This window comes from Rhinichthys klamathensis, unplaced genomic scaffold (assembly GCF_029890125.1).
Source record: "Rhinichthys klamathensis goyatoka isolate OS25496 unplaced genomic scaffold, OSU_Roscu_1.1 h1tg000318l_1, whole genome shotgun sequence".
Lineage (NCBI taxonomy): Eukaryota > Metazoa > Chordata > Actinopteri > Cypriniformes > Leuciscidae > Rhinichthys > Rhinichthys klamathensis.
Genome location: NW_026606834.1, coordinates 1,706,424 through 1,720,028, shown reverse-complemented (window position 1 = coordinate 1,720,028; position 13,605 = coordinate 1,706,424). Strand labels below are relative to the sequence as shown.

Sequence of the window (13,605 nt, the reverse complement as noted above, 5' to 3'; positions counted from 1 at the left end):
CAACTTTTGATTCAATAAACTCCTAATTACTGCTAGTGCTTATTAATAGTCATTATTGTAGTTGTTAAGTTTAGGTATTATATAATCATGCAGAATATAAGACATTAATATGTGCTTTATAAATACTAATAAACAGCCAATATCTTAGCAATATGCATGCTAATAATCAACTTGTTAATAGTGAGAATTGGACCCTAAACTAAAATGTTACCATATTTTTTCATAAATATGTTAAAAGCATGATGTAGCTGTGGTTGGAGTCATGCGCAATGAAAGATGACAAAGTGTGCTTATGTTTATCCAGGCTGTCATACAAAGAGATGAGGAGCACATGCAAAAAAACAAGAGAGAATATAACTATAGAATATAATTTATAACTTTTATATGCATTTATTTTTATTTTTGCATTATAAAATAAAACGTGTATCTGCAGTTTAGCGTTCAGTGTTTGTTCTTCCCTCATAAACACACATCCCCTCCGGACATCACTTCTGGCCATTACTGTATTATTTGCATTCATTGTTAGAGAAGTTTAGGTGAATGAACTTTACGTGGAAACGAAGCAAGATGAAAACCCCATGGACACACAAGCCACAAGCTGAGCAAGAACTTCCTGTTTTAAGAAAGGTTATCTCGTCTAGCTATGCGAGGGCCAGTGTTACAGTGACACGGCTCATTTACTGCGGGTTAAGCTGTTCTAGATGTGACCTATAGTGGAAAACCCCCTGAACTGTCATGAGATCACTTCAATGCATCAAATGCAATAATTACATGTATTAAAGCTGCAAGCAGCATTTAGCGGGGTTAAGGCCATAAGGCAATTTAGTGAGTTTTCATTTAGGATTTATAGTCTTTTGAGTGTTTTTTTTTTTTTTGCCATACCCATTTTCTAAATGATTCTGTTACAGCTACAAAGGGTAGTGATGTATGTCTCGAGACCACTTTTACGTGGTCTCGGTCCTGTCACGGCCTTGACGGTCTTTGGTCTTGGTCTCGGACCTCTCGGTCTTGTCTAGGTCTCGCTGTCTCAGACCGACATAGTGGTCGGGCGATTTAGCATTATCAATATCCACGACGATATCCGCAACGGATTGAAGCGCGCGTCCGAGTGAAGACAATGCGGTGCGCGAGCCGTATCTGCGCCACTGATCGCAGCGGCAACGAGCACTTTGATAACTTGATTTAAAAAACACATAATGTACAGTTTTTGATGTATTAATATTTAGTAAAACACATATCAGTGACATGATGGGTTTTAACTTCATTCAGGATATTTTGGGTAACTGCACAACTGACAGATGACTTTGAGCGCACCGCCAACGGTGTGTGTGTGTGTGTGTGTGTGTGTGTAACCATAGCGACAAAACAACCAACTTTCGGATCCTGGACTTTAGCTTATAATTTCGTTTTTAAAAATATAATTATGTATTTAAAAGTTGCAGAATGTATTCATTTGGAGACTTCGAAATCGGCAGAGATAGGCAGGCAATGCAAAACAAAAACAAAAGTTATTGCTTAGCTTCAACAACACTAGTCTGTTTTTTTCCCCCCTCCGGTCTCGGTCTCGACTTGGTCTGTCTTGGTCTCGATACCCTCTGGTCTTGGTAGTGTCTTGGTCTCGGTTTAGGCGGTCTTGACTACAAGTCTAACAAAGGGTAAAGTTAAGCTTTTTTTGATAATTATTGATCTAGAGAGTCCAGAGAATTGCCCTAGACTGGTTTGGTTCCGATCGGGCGAAAAACCAGGGACTAGTTCGCAAAAGTAGGTTTTGGACAAAATTCGACATAGCAGAAATGTTTTGCTGCCTAAATCGAAATATTCAGAGATGTACATTTTGTCCTGCTTGAGCCAAGGATCACAGTGATGTAAAAACCTCGAGTCTAAGTCAAACGGTCTATAAGTTACGCGCATTTCTTACTTTTGGTTGCTGTAGCGCCACCTATGGGCCAATCAGGGTCATACTCTGATAGGTTCCCCCCAAATTGAGGCCTGCATCTGCCCAGGTTTCAAGTCTCCAGCACTTACGGTTTGGTCTGCACGATCAGTTTTACAAATCCTTACAATTACAACAGGGTTTCAGCACTTTGTGCTTGAACCCCTAAATATTAAAGTATTCATTTATATAAACCATTTATCCTTAAATCATATTTCTCTGCGCTGAAGAGCTGAGCCGAAGCCCGACTGATGATCATCTAAACACAGAAACTGGCAGCTTTACACCTCAGATGCTTAAGAGCCAAATCGTCTGTGTTGGATCTTAAAATAAACCAATAAATAGAGGATGAAATTCAATGTCCCACTAGTGGCTCTTTTCTATTGCCTTTTTTTCCCATCACATATTTTTCTAATCATCATTAATTAGGTGTCATTCAAAAGCTTAAAAACTCAATTCTGTGAAAACTGTTTTGAAATTGGACATTGCGATATCATAGAAATGGTGCTTTAATAACTTTCAGCGGTGAATACACAGTCAAACCAAAATATATTCAGACACCTTCACACATTATCTCTGGTATTAAAATGGTAATAAAATATGAGCAGAACTCTGTTGAATATCTGTCAGCTGTTAAATTTAACTCCACAATTAGATAATACCAGTTTAGCTCAACCAGTGACCAAGCAATGCTTCATGTTGTTCAGTCTGTGTGTAAAAAGAGCATTAGCAATTACAGAAAACACACTTCAGCAAAACATAATCAGCTCAAAGTGTCTGAATAATATTTGCTCTCATATTTTAATAAATGTTACTGGTAGTCGCTGTATGAAGAAGTTTTGGGTATAATGTCACAGTTTACTTTATTTAGCTCTCCTCACTTACATAAATGAACTTGTCCTGCACACACTAGTAGCAAAATATATTAAAAAAAATTATATCTGGTGTCTGAATAATTTCCCCGCTATTAATAAATATCCCCTCCGGACTACTGTAGATTGGTCACAATTAAATTAAGTAGTAACAAAATGTGTTGCTTTAACTCGTTTGAATTAAGTACATTTAAAAAGCATCAAAAATCATTTTTTACAGTTGGTGATTGTTAGTTGGCCCGTGTCCTACTTGTGTAAATCATCGAGCGCATTGTCATAATCCAGCAGAGTGATGTTTCTGGTGGTTTGCGCTCCGACAGACAGATGTTTCTGCATCTGGAGCATCAGTGACGCGCAGCTGGAGCAGAGCTGGGATAACACACACACTCGGAGCGCTGGGATAACACACACTCGGATCGTCTTCATCAGGATCCACTTCACTGAGATTCACCGCTGGAAAACAGAAGAATAAGAGGAAGACATGAATCAGACGGCTGGAGTGTCCAACCACTGCCACAGGCGCTCATCCATCGACGTGAAGGTGAGGAAGAGTTCTCATCATCATCATCATCATCACTGTGTGCTAAAGAGACCAGCAAGACGTCGTGCAACTTCTGCTTAATAGTTTAATATAGATTTGAACGTTTTTCGGAAAGGGGTTTGACAACAACTGTTCCCGAATTACATAAATAAACGTTTATATACCGGATAATGTCAATTTTGTAACCTTGAACTCATTCTGTAATTCATAAGAGCTAAATACTTTTATTCAGCAAAGGACACATCAAAATTTAAGCCATTTATAATGTAAAAAAGATTTCTATGACAAATAAATGCTGTTCTTTTGAACTTTTTATTAATGAAACGATCCTGAAATAAGGTGTGTGTATATATATATATAAAGAACAATTATTAATAACAAGCGCCAACAATAATTGAGCAAATCCTCATATTAGAGTGATTTCTGAAGGATCATGTGACACTGAAGACTTTCAATTCATCAAAGAATCCCGAAATACAGAATTTATCATGGTTTCCACAAAGATATGAACTGTTTTCAACACTGATAATAATCATAAATGTTTTCTTGAGCAGCAAATCCTCATATTAGAGTGATTTCTGAAGGATCCTGTGACACTGAAGACTGGAGTAATGATGCTGAAAATGCAGCTTTGATCACAATTTTAATATATTAACAATTATTGTAAATTATTTCAATTTTTTTTCATTTAAAATAAAATGCAGTATTGGTGAGCAGAAGAGACTTTTTTCAAAACATTATAAACCTTACTGACAGAGAACTTTTGAGCGGTAGTGTATGATCACTATCTCTGCATGTTAGTTTGTCACCGTGTTTAGTTTGAAGATCAGCAGAAAGTAAAATAGCTGATGTACGTTAAAGCGCTGGCAGATTAAAGGTTTATCTGATGAAGGTCAGGCTGGCCTCGAGGGACACGTCAGAGGACGTTCATTCAATCATTCATGAGACTCACTCAAACTTACTGAGTGCATCTAAATGTAGAGCATGAAGGAACCTGCAGGTGTGTGTGAGTGCGTGTGTGTGTGTTTGTACATGTATTTGCTGATGCTGTTTGAATTGAAAAATACACATTCATATCATAACTGTCCTCCACTGGTGTGTGTAAGAGATGTATTGAAATCTGAAGTGTTTCAACTCTGCATTAACACGGTCTGAGAAGAGCAGATCACACAGATCGTGTTTTTAAAAGCTCCAGTCATTAAGGTTTAAAGCTTTATGCTGAGGAACGTATCAGTCTGTATTACGTTACGTCTGAGTTGCTTGAGATTAAAGTAAAACTCACTAACTTTAATCTCCTGCTCACATTAAGCCTTAATGCCGGAAGAGACTGACACAAAATGAAATAAGAAAAACAATGAACGCTTAAATCTGTTTGTGCTGAGATTGTGTTGAAGGAGTACAGTAGTGGCCAAAAAGGGGATATTGGTTTTTAATGACCCTACAAGTTCAAATAAACCACCAAAATATGAACATTTAAATATATGTATATATAAAATATGTAGTAAATACTACAAGCTGACATACATTATCTACAACATAATCAGTTATTAATATTCCATTGGTTCTGTTTTGTTTTTGCATGTGTTCATAATTTCGTTGTATGACAGTCTGGATAAAAATTATGTTGTTATGTTTTCATTGCGTTATCATCACAAATAAAACAATCGACTCCAAGCACAACTATGCAATATGCTGTATTTATTCTTTGTGTCTGTCCTAAAGACTAAACTCTGAATTTGACTTGTCTGGCCAACATTATGTTTACTTAAAGTCCCCCTGTGGTGAATATCCAGTTTTTAATGTTGTTTATGTGTGTATGTGGTGTTTTTAATATGCTTTAAGACAAACCATGTGTAAATTCATAAGTCGACAGCATTGCTGAGTATTTTCTGCTTAAAACTGCAGTGAACCAAAGACAGTCTCAAAAACACGGTTTGAAATCGCTGGTGTTTCTGACATCACAAACGACCTTGTAACCAATCAGATCAACGTGTGATCGTCAACCAGTGGATCTCTGAGCTGAGTGAGTGAGTGGAGGCGGGGCTCATTTGCATATTCATAGAACCGCGCATACTAAATGAGGCGAGGGTGTCGAGTTGCATTCAAGATATTTTAAGGCATGAAGGAAAAAACGTTGAAATATGTACTTTTGGTGATCAAAGATGAGTTTTAAGGGATAAAATGATTGACTTCAATTTCGTAGAATATAGAATCACATGTGATTAACTTCTGTCCAGCTTAACACGTTAAAATATTTAACACAATTAACGCAGCATCCGTTTTTTCCGTCATCCTTTGGCTAGCATTACAATATATGATCACGCTCTTATTCGTGCAAATGCTTTTAAACCATGCAAGTGCGTCACGACGTGTGAATGTCCTGTCTGTGAGACACGTAGCTTACGCAACGCATAGAAAGACGCGCGCCAGAATCGAGTTCTCTTTCTCGCTTGAACGAACACCATTAATAGACACCAAAATATCTCTTTCGTTGAGTATCCGCATAAGAGCAGTCTTAAATGAGTTAAATAAAGTCTTAAATGAATGTGAGAGAACGAGACGGGCGTGAGATCATGTGCAGCGGCGGCGGCTCTTAAAGGGACAGCAACCAATAAAGCTTTCTGTCAGTGAAGTTCATCAAAGAACAAAGGGAACTGAGAAAATTACTCACTGCTCTTGACTAAAGAACTGTGGTAGCTTTAATAAGGATTCATCTATATTTAATTTATAATTGAATTCAACTTCTGTATATTTCACAGGGCACAGGTAAATAGGACATTTATTATGGGTTTATGTAAGGAATGTTTTAAAGTCCCTGTAAAGTCAAAATTAAGTATGTGTTTTGAGTTTGTCACACCACAGAAAAATGTGTTATTAGCCACCCAGCCAAATTTGAATGATAAAAAAAGCCAGCAAGTACATAAAATAAGCTATCAAAATCTTGAAAAAATGAGCAGTAATCTCTGCTCTCAAACGCTGGGGGCGTGTCCACTGGCTGCGCTGAAACCACGCCCACTCGCGGGAAAGCTGCCGTCGTCGACTCGCCACACTCAACTCTACAGCCGGAATGGATGCCCGCACGGTGGGCACGCACTGCCGATGATGGCACCAGTTGTCCGCGCGACGGGAGGATGAATGCCGAGGCGGAAGATAGTCGGTTCGGCCCCATTCACCAGTAACAGCGAATTATCAGTGAATGTCTCAGTTGTCTCCGACGAAAGTTTATAAAACTATCCCGTGTAAAATGATTACTTACAGAGGCGGGTTTTGGCGGTGATCCTCTCCATCAAGGTTGGCTCTTCACAAATTTAATCCACTTCTTCTTGATGTAATCGTTTTTCGGAAATTTAAACAAGGACACCGATCTGTTTTGTACGTTAACGGTGATCGCATCCAGGTAGTACGCATTTCCGTGACGAAGGCATAGCTAGTAGCTAGCAATCTGTAGGCTGTGTTACTAATAATAGTGCTGACAGTAACTCGCGATTGAGCGGCAAACTGATGTGAATGTGCTCTATATTGTTAGGAGCGGCCAGCCTCAGCGGCTCCAGTGCGTCATCAAGTAGGGGCGTGTCCAGAAGCTCAAGGGCTCCAGTGCGTCATCGAGCCCTGTTTTAGCCCCGCCCAGAAAATCCGGAAAATAGCAATGGTGAAAAACTGTGTAACGATCTAACTCCACAATTCAGTACTTCACAGTTCACAGTCTTTGTAATATGTTTTAGCAATACATTTCTAACATTTATAATGTGTTTAGAATTTTTTTTTGAAATTGCCTTTACAGGGACTTTAAGTTCACTTAAATTAAAAGTTGTTATATTTTTTTAAGTAAAAAAATAATAAATGTATAGCTTTTAATAACACTGTTGAATGGCTATTATAAATGTTTTCAAATGTGTCATTTTCATGGGCATTAGCATCAGTGATACTGGCCTTCATTCATAAAAAGATGCCATTAAACAAATATTTAAAATATACTTTATGTTGTTTCTACATTAATTTGGAGATTAAATGTGAAATTATTACATTATAAAATATATTAAAAACCTATAAAAACGTAAGTGTTTTTAATCACGATCATTCACAGAAAAAATGTCTGATTAATCTTGTTAATCAGCACTAATATATATATATATATATATATATATATATATATATATAATCCTAACCCTACATACACAAATACACACACACAAGTTATATAACACAACAAATGAAGACACAATCATCAGTACTCATTCTCAAATGTCTTAACATGGTCCTAGTGCCCTAAATCCTACAACTGAGAGTAAGTCTGCTTCCAGATAAAGTTACATTTGTGTTAGTTTATCAGACTAACATTTGTGTAAGTGTAAGTGTACATTTGTGTAAGTTTATCAGACTATTTCAAAGTTTGACTCATTCTGACAGAATCCAAGACAGAGACAAAACTGTACAGGGTTGTCATTTCAATAAACAAATAGTGTTCATATGCAATAAAAATAGAACAAAGTCAATTAGATTCAGTCGAAACACACACACACACACACACACACACACACACACACACACACACACACACACACACACACACACACACACACACACACACACACACACACACACACACACACACACACACACACACACACACACACACACACACACACACACACACACACACACACACACACACAGCTGTGTTTTTGTGATATATGAGGACATTCCATAGGCGTAATGACTTTTATACTGGACAAACTGTATATTCTATCCCCCTACACTTCCCCTATCCCTAAACCTACCCATCACAGGAGACATGCTGCATTTTTACATTTAAAAAAACCCATTGTTTTTTATGTTTTTTAAGCTATTTGAAATATGAGGACTCATGCAATGTCCTCATATATCACGTGTAAGTTGTAATACCAGTGTAATATGCATGTCATTATACACATTTGTGTCCTCATATATCACAAAAACAAAAGCACACACACACACACACACATTACTGGAACAGTGGGGCTTTCAAGTGAAACGCTCTCACAGTTTCAGTAAATAATACTGTATATTTGGTGCAGCTTTTACTTGATTAGTTTTTATAAATTAAAGCCACCATTAGTCAAGAAACACTGAGATTGCAGAAACAGAAGTGCATCTTTCATTTAAAACTGAAGACACAAGCACTAAACTAAACCACAATAAATAAAGAGCACTGAGTCTCGCCAAGACCAAATACGCCCTTGAAAACACAATAAACGAGACATGCTTGATTCAAGGGCCGATTAATGTAGCACAAGAAACAATATTTAACAAAATGACCAAAGTGCATCATGGAATTAAAAATTAGATATTCATGTGACATCAAATTAGTGAATACATCTACAAACATTTCATTTTTTAATTATGTCTGCAAAAGTAACATCCAGGAAAATGGACATCTTTACCCTTTATTTAAATACTATTCAAAAAATGTTCTAAGCATGTTGCGTAGTTGTGCTTTGAGTCGATTGTTTTATTTGTGATGATAACGCAATAAACATGCCGACATCATTTTTGGCCAGGCTGTCGTACAATTTTTTTAATTTATTTTTTTAATTAAGAACACAAGAGATAACCAACAGAATATTAATAACTGATTATGTCAATGTATGCTTTTTCCTGTGAGCTTTTAGTATATGCATTTTTTGGCATAGTAAAATAAAACCTGTAGCTGTATTATATTAGTATTTGTCAATATTTTCAATCATTATGTAGCATTTTGGTGATTCTTCTAATTAACAGGGTTTCTGAAGACATTCAAGTGAAGAAATTTTAAGGAATAAACTGAATAGAACAAAATGACATACAGTAAGATGAAAAAAATGATTAAAATAAAACAATAAATATCTGCCAATGGGCTGAGTATTTTTTTTGTACTTAATTCAAAGGAAAAACTGTTTTGAACCTCATTGAAACGCCTCATTTTAAGCACAAACTTGAGTCCAAAAACAAGACTACACTTTTTGCATCTCAAGTAAATGTATTTTGATTTTAGGATGTTCAGATATTTGTCTGGGAAAACTACAAAACTTAAGTATCTTATGCAGTGCATGCAACATTTAATGCCACTTTATGAATTTAAGGCTTTCTGATGTGATTTAATGCCTTAATTTGCAAAAGGGAGAATTGAGACTTTTTTTTTTTAAAAGACCCGCAGAAACGAATTACAGTGGATCTTGAATAAGCTGTAAACTCGACAAATAATTCTGATCAATATAGCTATATATCAGTCTTATTCAGACTTCTTGTTACTGGAAAACAGGCGTAGTCTGGTTATGGTTATTAATGTGTTTATATAAAGCTTACTAGTGACTCACTCACGTTCTGATTAAAGATTAATGTATTATTTCATCTCTTATCTAATAATGTTGAATGTCTCTCCTCCACTTTCTCTCTGTAGGATGTGGGAACTATTTCCTCTGAAATGAACTGGAAGGGTGTGGGAATCTCACTTCTGGTCATTTCGTTTGTGCTGTCGTTGATCGGTCTGTCCATCTTTCTGCTGTCTACAGGTCTGTTTGTTTCCAGTGCCAATAAACATTCATTCCCATAGAGGTCAAGTACCAAATGTCTGGCTTTGAGTCAGTTTTTCATGCCTAATTAATTTCACATTTAAGCTTGAAAAAAAAAAAAAAAAAGTATTCAGTGTTATATCACATGGCTGTTGAATGCTTGATTCGGATTGGTTTATGAACGGTCTTAGACGTGTAATTATTTTCCAGTAAACGCGCAGCTAAACGCGCAGCTAAACGCGCAGCTAAAGTAGTTCCAGGCAGGTTTTGACCGCTTTACACTTCCATGTATCACTTCGCCAAATTATTTCAGGTATTTATTGGTTCTTACAACCTACATAAGATCCCACAAAGACACTGACCAAGCACATCAATGCTTAAAATAATGAAAGAAATTAGTCCTACACACAACCAGACAAATGTCTGACAAATTGACTCTGCACTGTAAAAAAAAAAGATGTTCTTCCTCAGGATTTTTGTCTTGTTTTACAGTACAAATATCTAAATATATTTTAGATATATTCTAAAATTTCTTATATATTAATTTTTCTTTTCTGAAAAATTAATCAAAATGAAGTGAGTTTATGCTTAAAACAAGAAAAAACAAGAAAAAATCTGCCTGGCGGGCCAAAAAAATAAATGTAATTCAAAAGGAAAACAAGATAATTTTTCTTATTCCACTGATATTTTGCTTCTCAAGTAAATGCATCTTAATTTAAGAATGTTAAGATATTTGCACACACACACACATACCCTAACCCAGGGATGGGCAACTTCAGTCCTGGAGGGCCATTGTCCTACAGAGTTTAGCTTCAACCCTAATCAAACACACCTGAACAAGCTAGTAAGGGTCTTCAGGATTACTAGAAAGTTACATGCAGGTGATTTTTTCAGGGTTGGAGCTAAACTCTGTAGGACAGTGGCCCTCCAGGACCGATGTTGCCCATCCCTGCCCTAACCCTAACCCTAACCCTAACCTACTTACCTATCTAAATGGGGACATTCCATAGATGTAATGATTTTTATACTGTATATTCTGTCCCCTTACAACCCTACCCCTACACCTAGCCATTACACACACACACTAACCCTACCCATCACACACAACTATCTGCATTACTTTATTTTTATACCAGATTTATGAATGAGGACGTCCCTAAAGGGAGGTTTTGGTCACTTCTGGGTACAAATTTCTCCCCAAAATATAGTTAAATAGGTACACACACACACGGCGAACACATTGTGTGAACACATGTGTGTTTGTGTTAATGGTCTCAGGTGATGCTCACCACACTCTGGGATCCTGCCTGACCCTGGATGACCTTTTCTCCAGCGAGCTGCAGGATCAGGATCTCGAAGCTCAGTGGGTTTCTGGTGAGAAAGATCACATTCTCACTCTCCGTCTACATTCTGCAGCGGCAGCTGTGTGTGTGTTGGACTAAACAAGACCTGTCAAATAGACACACACGGCTGTAAACACATATGTAGGCTCTTTAAATGCGACCTATTATGCCCTTGATTTAGTGTTTGGGCTGTACTAACAGGTTTTCATGCTTGAATATTCAAAAATCACATTATTTTCCTCATATTCTCCATTGTTGCGGCTCCTCTCTTCCCAGTCTGTCAGTAACGCTCTGTTTAGTTCCTGTCTCTTTGAAGCCCCTCTTTCTGAAAAGCACACTGTGCTCTGATTGGTCGGCTCGATCAGTGTGTTGTGATTGGTCGAGTGCTTCGAGTGTGTTTGGGAAATGTCCCGCCCCTTCCCATAACCGCCAGTTTAACACACTACTAACTAACTCAACCAGGCCCCGCCCCTTTATTCTGCTTATTAATTATTTAAAATCCCCCTGTGGTGAATATCCAGTTTTTAATGTAGTTTATATGTCTATGTGGTGTTTTTAATATGCTTTAAGACACATCATGTGTAAGTTCATAAGTCGACAGCATTGCTGAGTATTTTCTGCTTAAAACTGCAGTGAACCAAAGACAGTCTCAAAAACACGGTTTGAAATCGCTGGTGTTTCTGACGTCACAAACGACCTTGTAACCAATCAGATCAACGTGTGATCGTCAACCAGTGGATCTCTGAGCTGTGTGAGTGAGTGGAGGCGGGGCTCATTTGCATATTCATAGAACCGCGCATACTAAATGAGGCAAGGGTGTCGAGTTACATTCAAGCTATTTTTAAGAAATGAAGACTTTTTTTTTTTCCAAGGAAAAAACATTGAAATATGTCATTTTGGTGATCAAAGATGAGTTTTAAGGGATAAAATAATTGACTACAGGGGGACTTTAAATGAGGAATATTGTGACATGTTCGTTCCCGGAGAAAAACTCAAGACTACAATGGAGGCGTTTCAGGGAGTTCAGAAACACTGACACTGATATAGAGAAGAACTCCCGATGGAGGGACTTTCAGAGCTTTTTCATGCTCAAACAGCAACATTACACACTAAAGAAAGATAAACATGAATAAAAGCATAACAGGACCCCTTTAAAAGAATCAACTCTTGAATCTGAATAGTGTCCCGCTGCTGTTTACAGTCAGTATGTTCTGTATATGTTTGTGTGAATCTGTTTCTCCTTCAGCTTATCGGCTCGTCTACAGGGACAGAGACGGAGATCTGAAGATGCTGAACATGGAGAGCAATCAGACCGAGGTTATGATGAAAAACAGCACATTTGTGAGTAATGTTATACAGTGGAAACAAATACTTCAAATGAGAAAAATGCAATCAGCTTTTAAAACGGGCACAAGTGCAGAAAACATCTTTATAATCCCACAAACTAAAGTAGTCAAGCGTGCAGCCATCTTTAGAATTTGATATATTTCTATAGCATCGCTGTCGAAAATAAATATCTGGTGAAGTGGATTTACTTATGGTAAAGTTAACGAAAGTTATCATTGAGCATTGTAATGTTTCCAGCGGATGTCTTACAAATGTCCGTAGACCTGGAAGATTTATAGTTTCTACAACAACTATTCACAATATTAATTTTTTGGTAACACTTTACTTGAAGGGGTGTTCATAAGACTGACATGACACCTTCATAATCATGACAGGACACATGTCATGAATATGAAGGAGGTTTTATGCATGTTAATGACAACTGTCTTTAAGTGTCATTCGCTCAATTATGACATTTTTAATGCAAATATGACATTGTTTAAGATGTCTTTGTTATGACAACTTGACATAAACCAATACATCCTAACCTGTCAGTGTCTTTGTCATGACAACTTGACATTACTAAGACAACACAACCTGTCATAAATATGTCATAAACATGACATAGCAGATTAATTATCAAACTTAAGAAACCACTTAGCTTTATGGGTTAACATTACATTAAACTGTCATGTGGTTGGTTTTGACATTGGCTGTCATAAGGCCATTATAACTGTGTCATGAATATTTTTCGTGACCTCGACTACAGTGGTACAAATTGAATTTGTCATTAAAATGTTATAATGGCCTCATGACAGCCAATGTCAAAACCAACCACATGGCAATTTAATGTAATGTTAACCCATAAAGCTAAGTGGTTTCTTAAATTTGAAAATTAATCTACTATGTCATGTTTATGACAGGTTGTGTTGTCTTAGTAATGTCAAGTTGTCATAACCAAGACACTGACAGGTTATGATGTATTGGTTTATGTCAAGTTGTCATAACAAAGACATCTCAAACAATGTCATATTTGCATTAAATATTTCATAATTGAGCGAAT

General features: G+C 37.0%; 1 protein-coding gene across 1 annotated transcript in view; it reads left to right on the top strand.

Annotated features, from left to right (window-relative positions):
• The first annotated feature begins 3,165 nt into the window (after window positions 1-3,165).
• The window catches only part of LOC130105382 (inactive dipeptidyl peptidase 10-like), a 55,571-nt gene continuing 45,131 nt past the window's right edge, over window positions 3,166-13,605 (top strand). Inside the window, exons 1-4 of the mRNA XM_056271368.1 lie at window positions 3,166-3,346; window positions 9,762-9,873; window positions 11,152-11,247; window positions 12,463-12,557. Coding sequence (XP_056127343.1) covers window positions 3,287-3,346; window positions 9,762-9,873; window positions 11,152-11,247; window positions 12,463-12,557 — 363 coding nt within the window. The 5' untranslated portion in view covers window positions 3,166-3,286. The remainder of the gene's footprint in view (window positions 3,347-9,761; window positions 9,874-11,151; window positions 11,248-12,462; window positions 12,558-13,605) is intronic.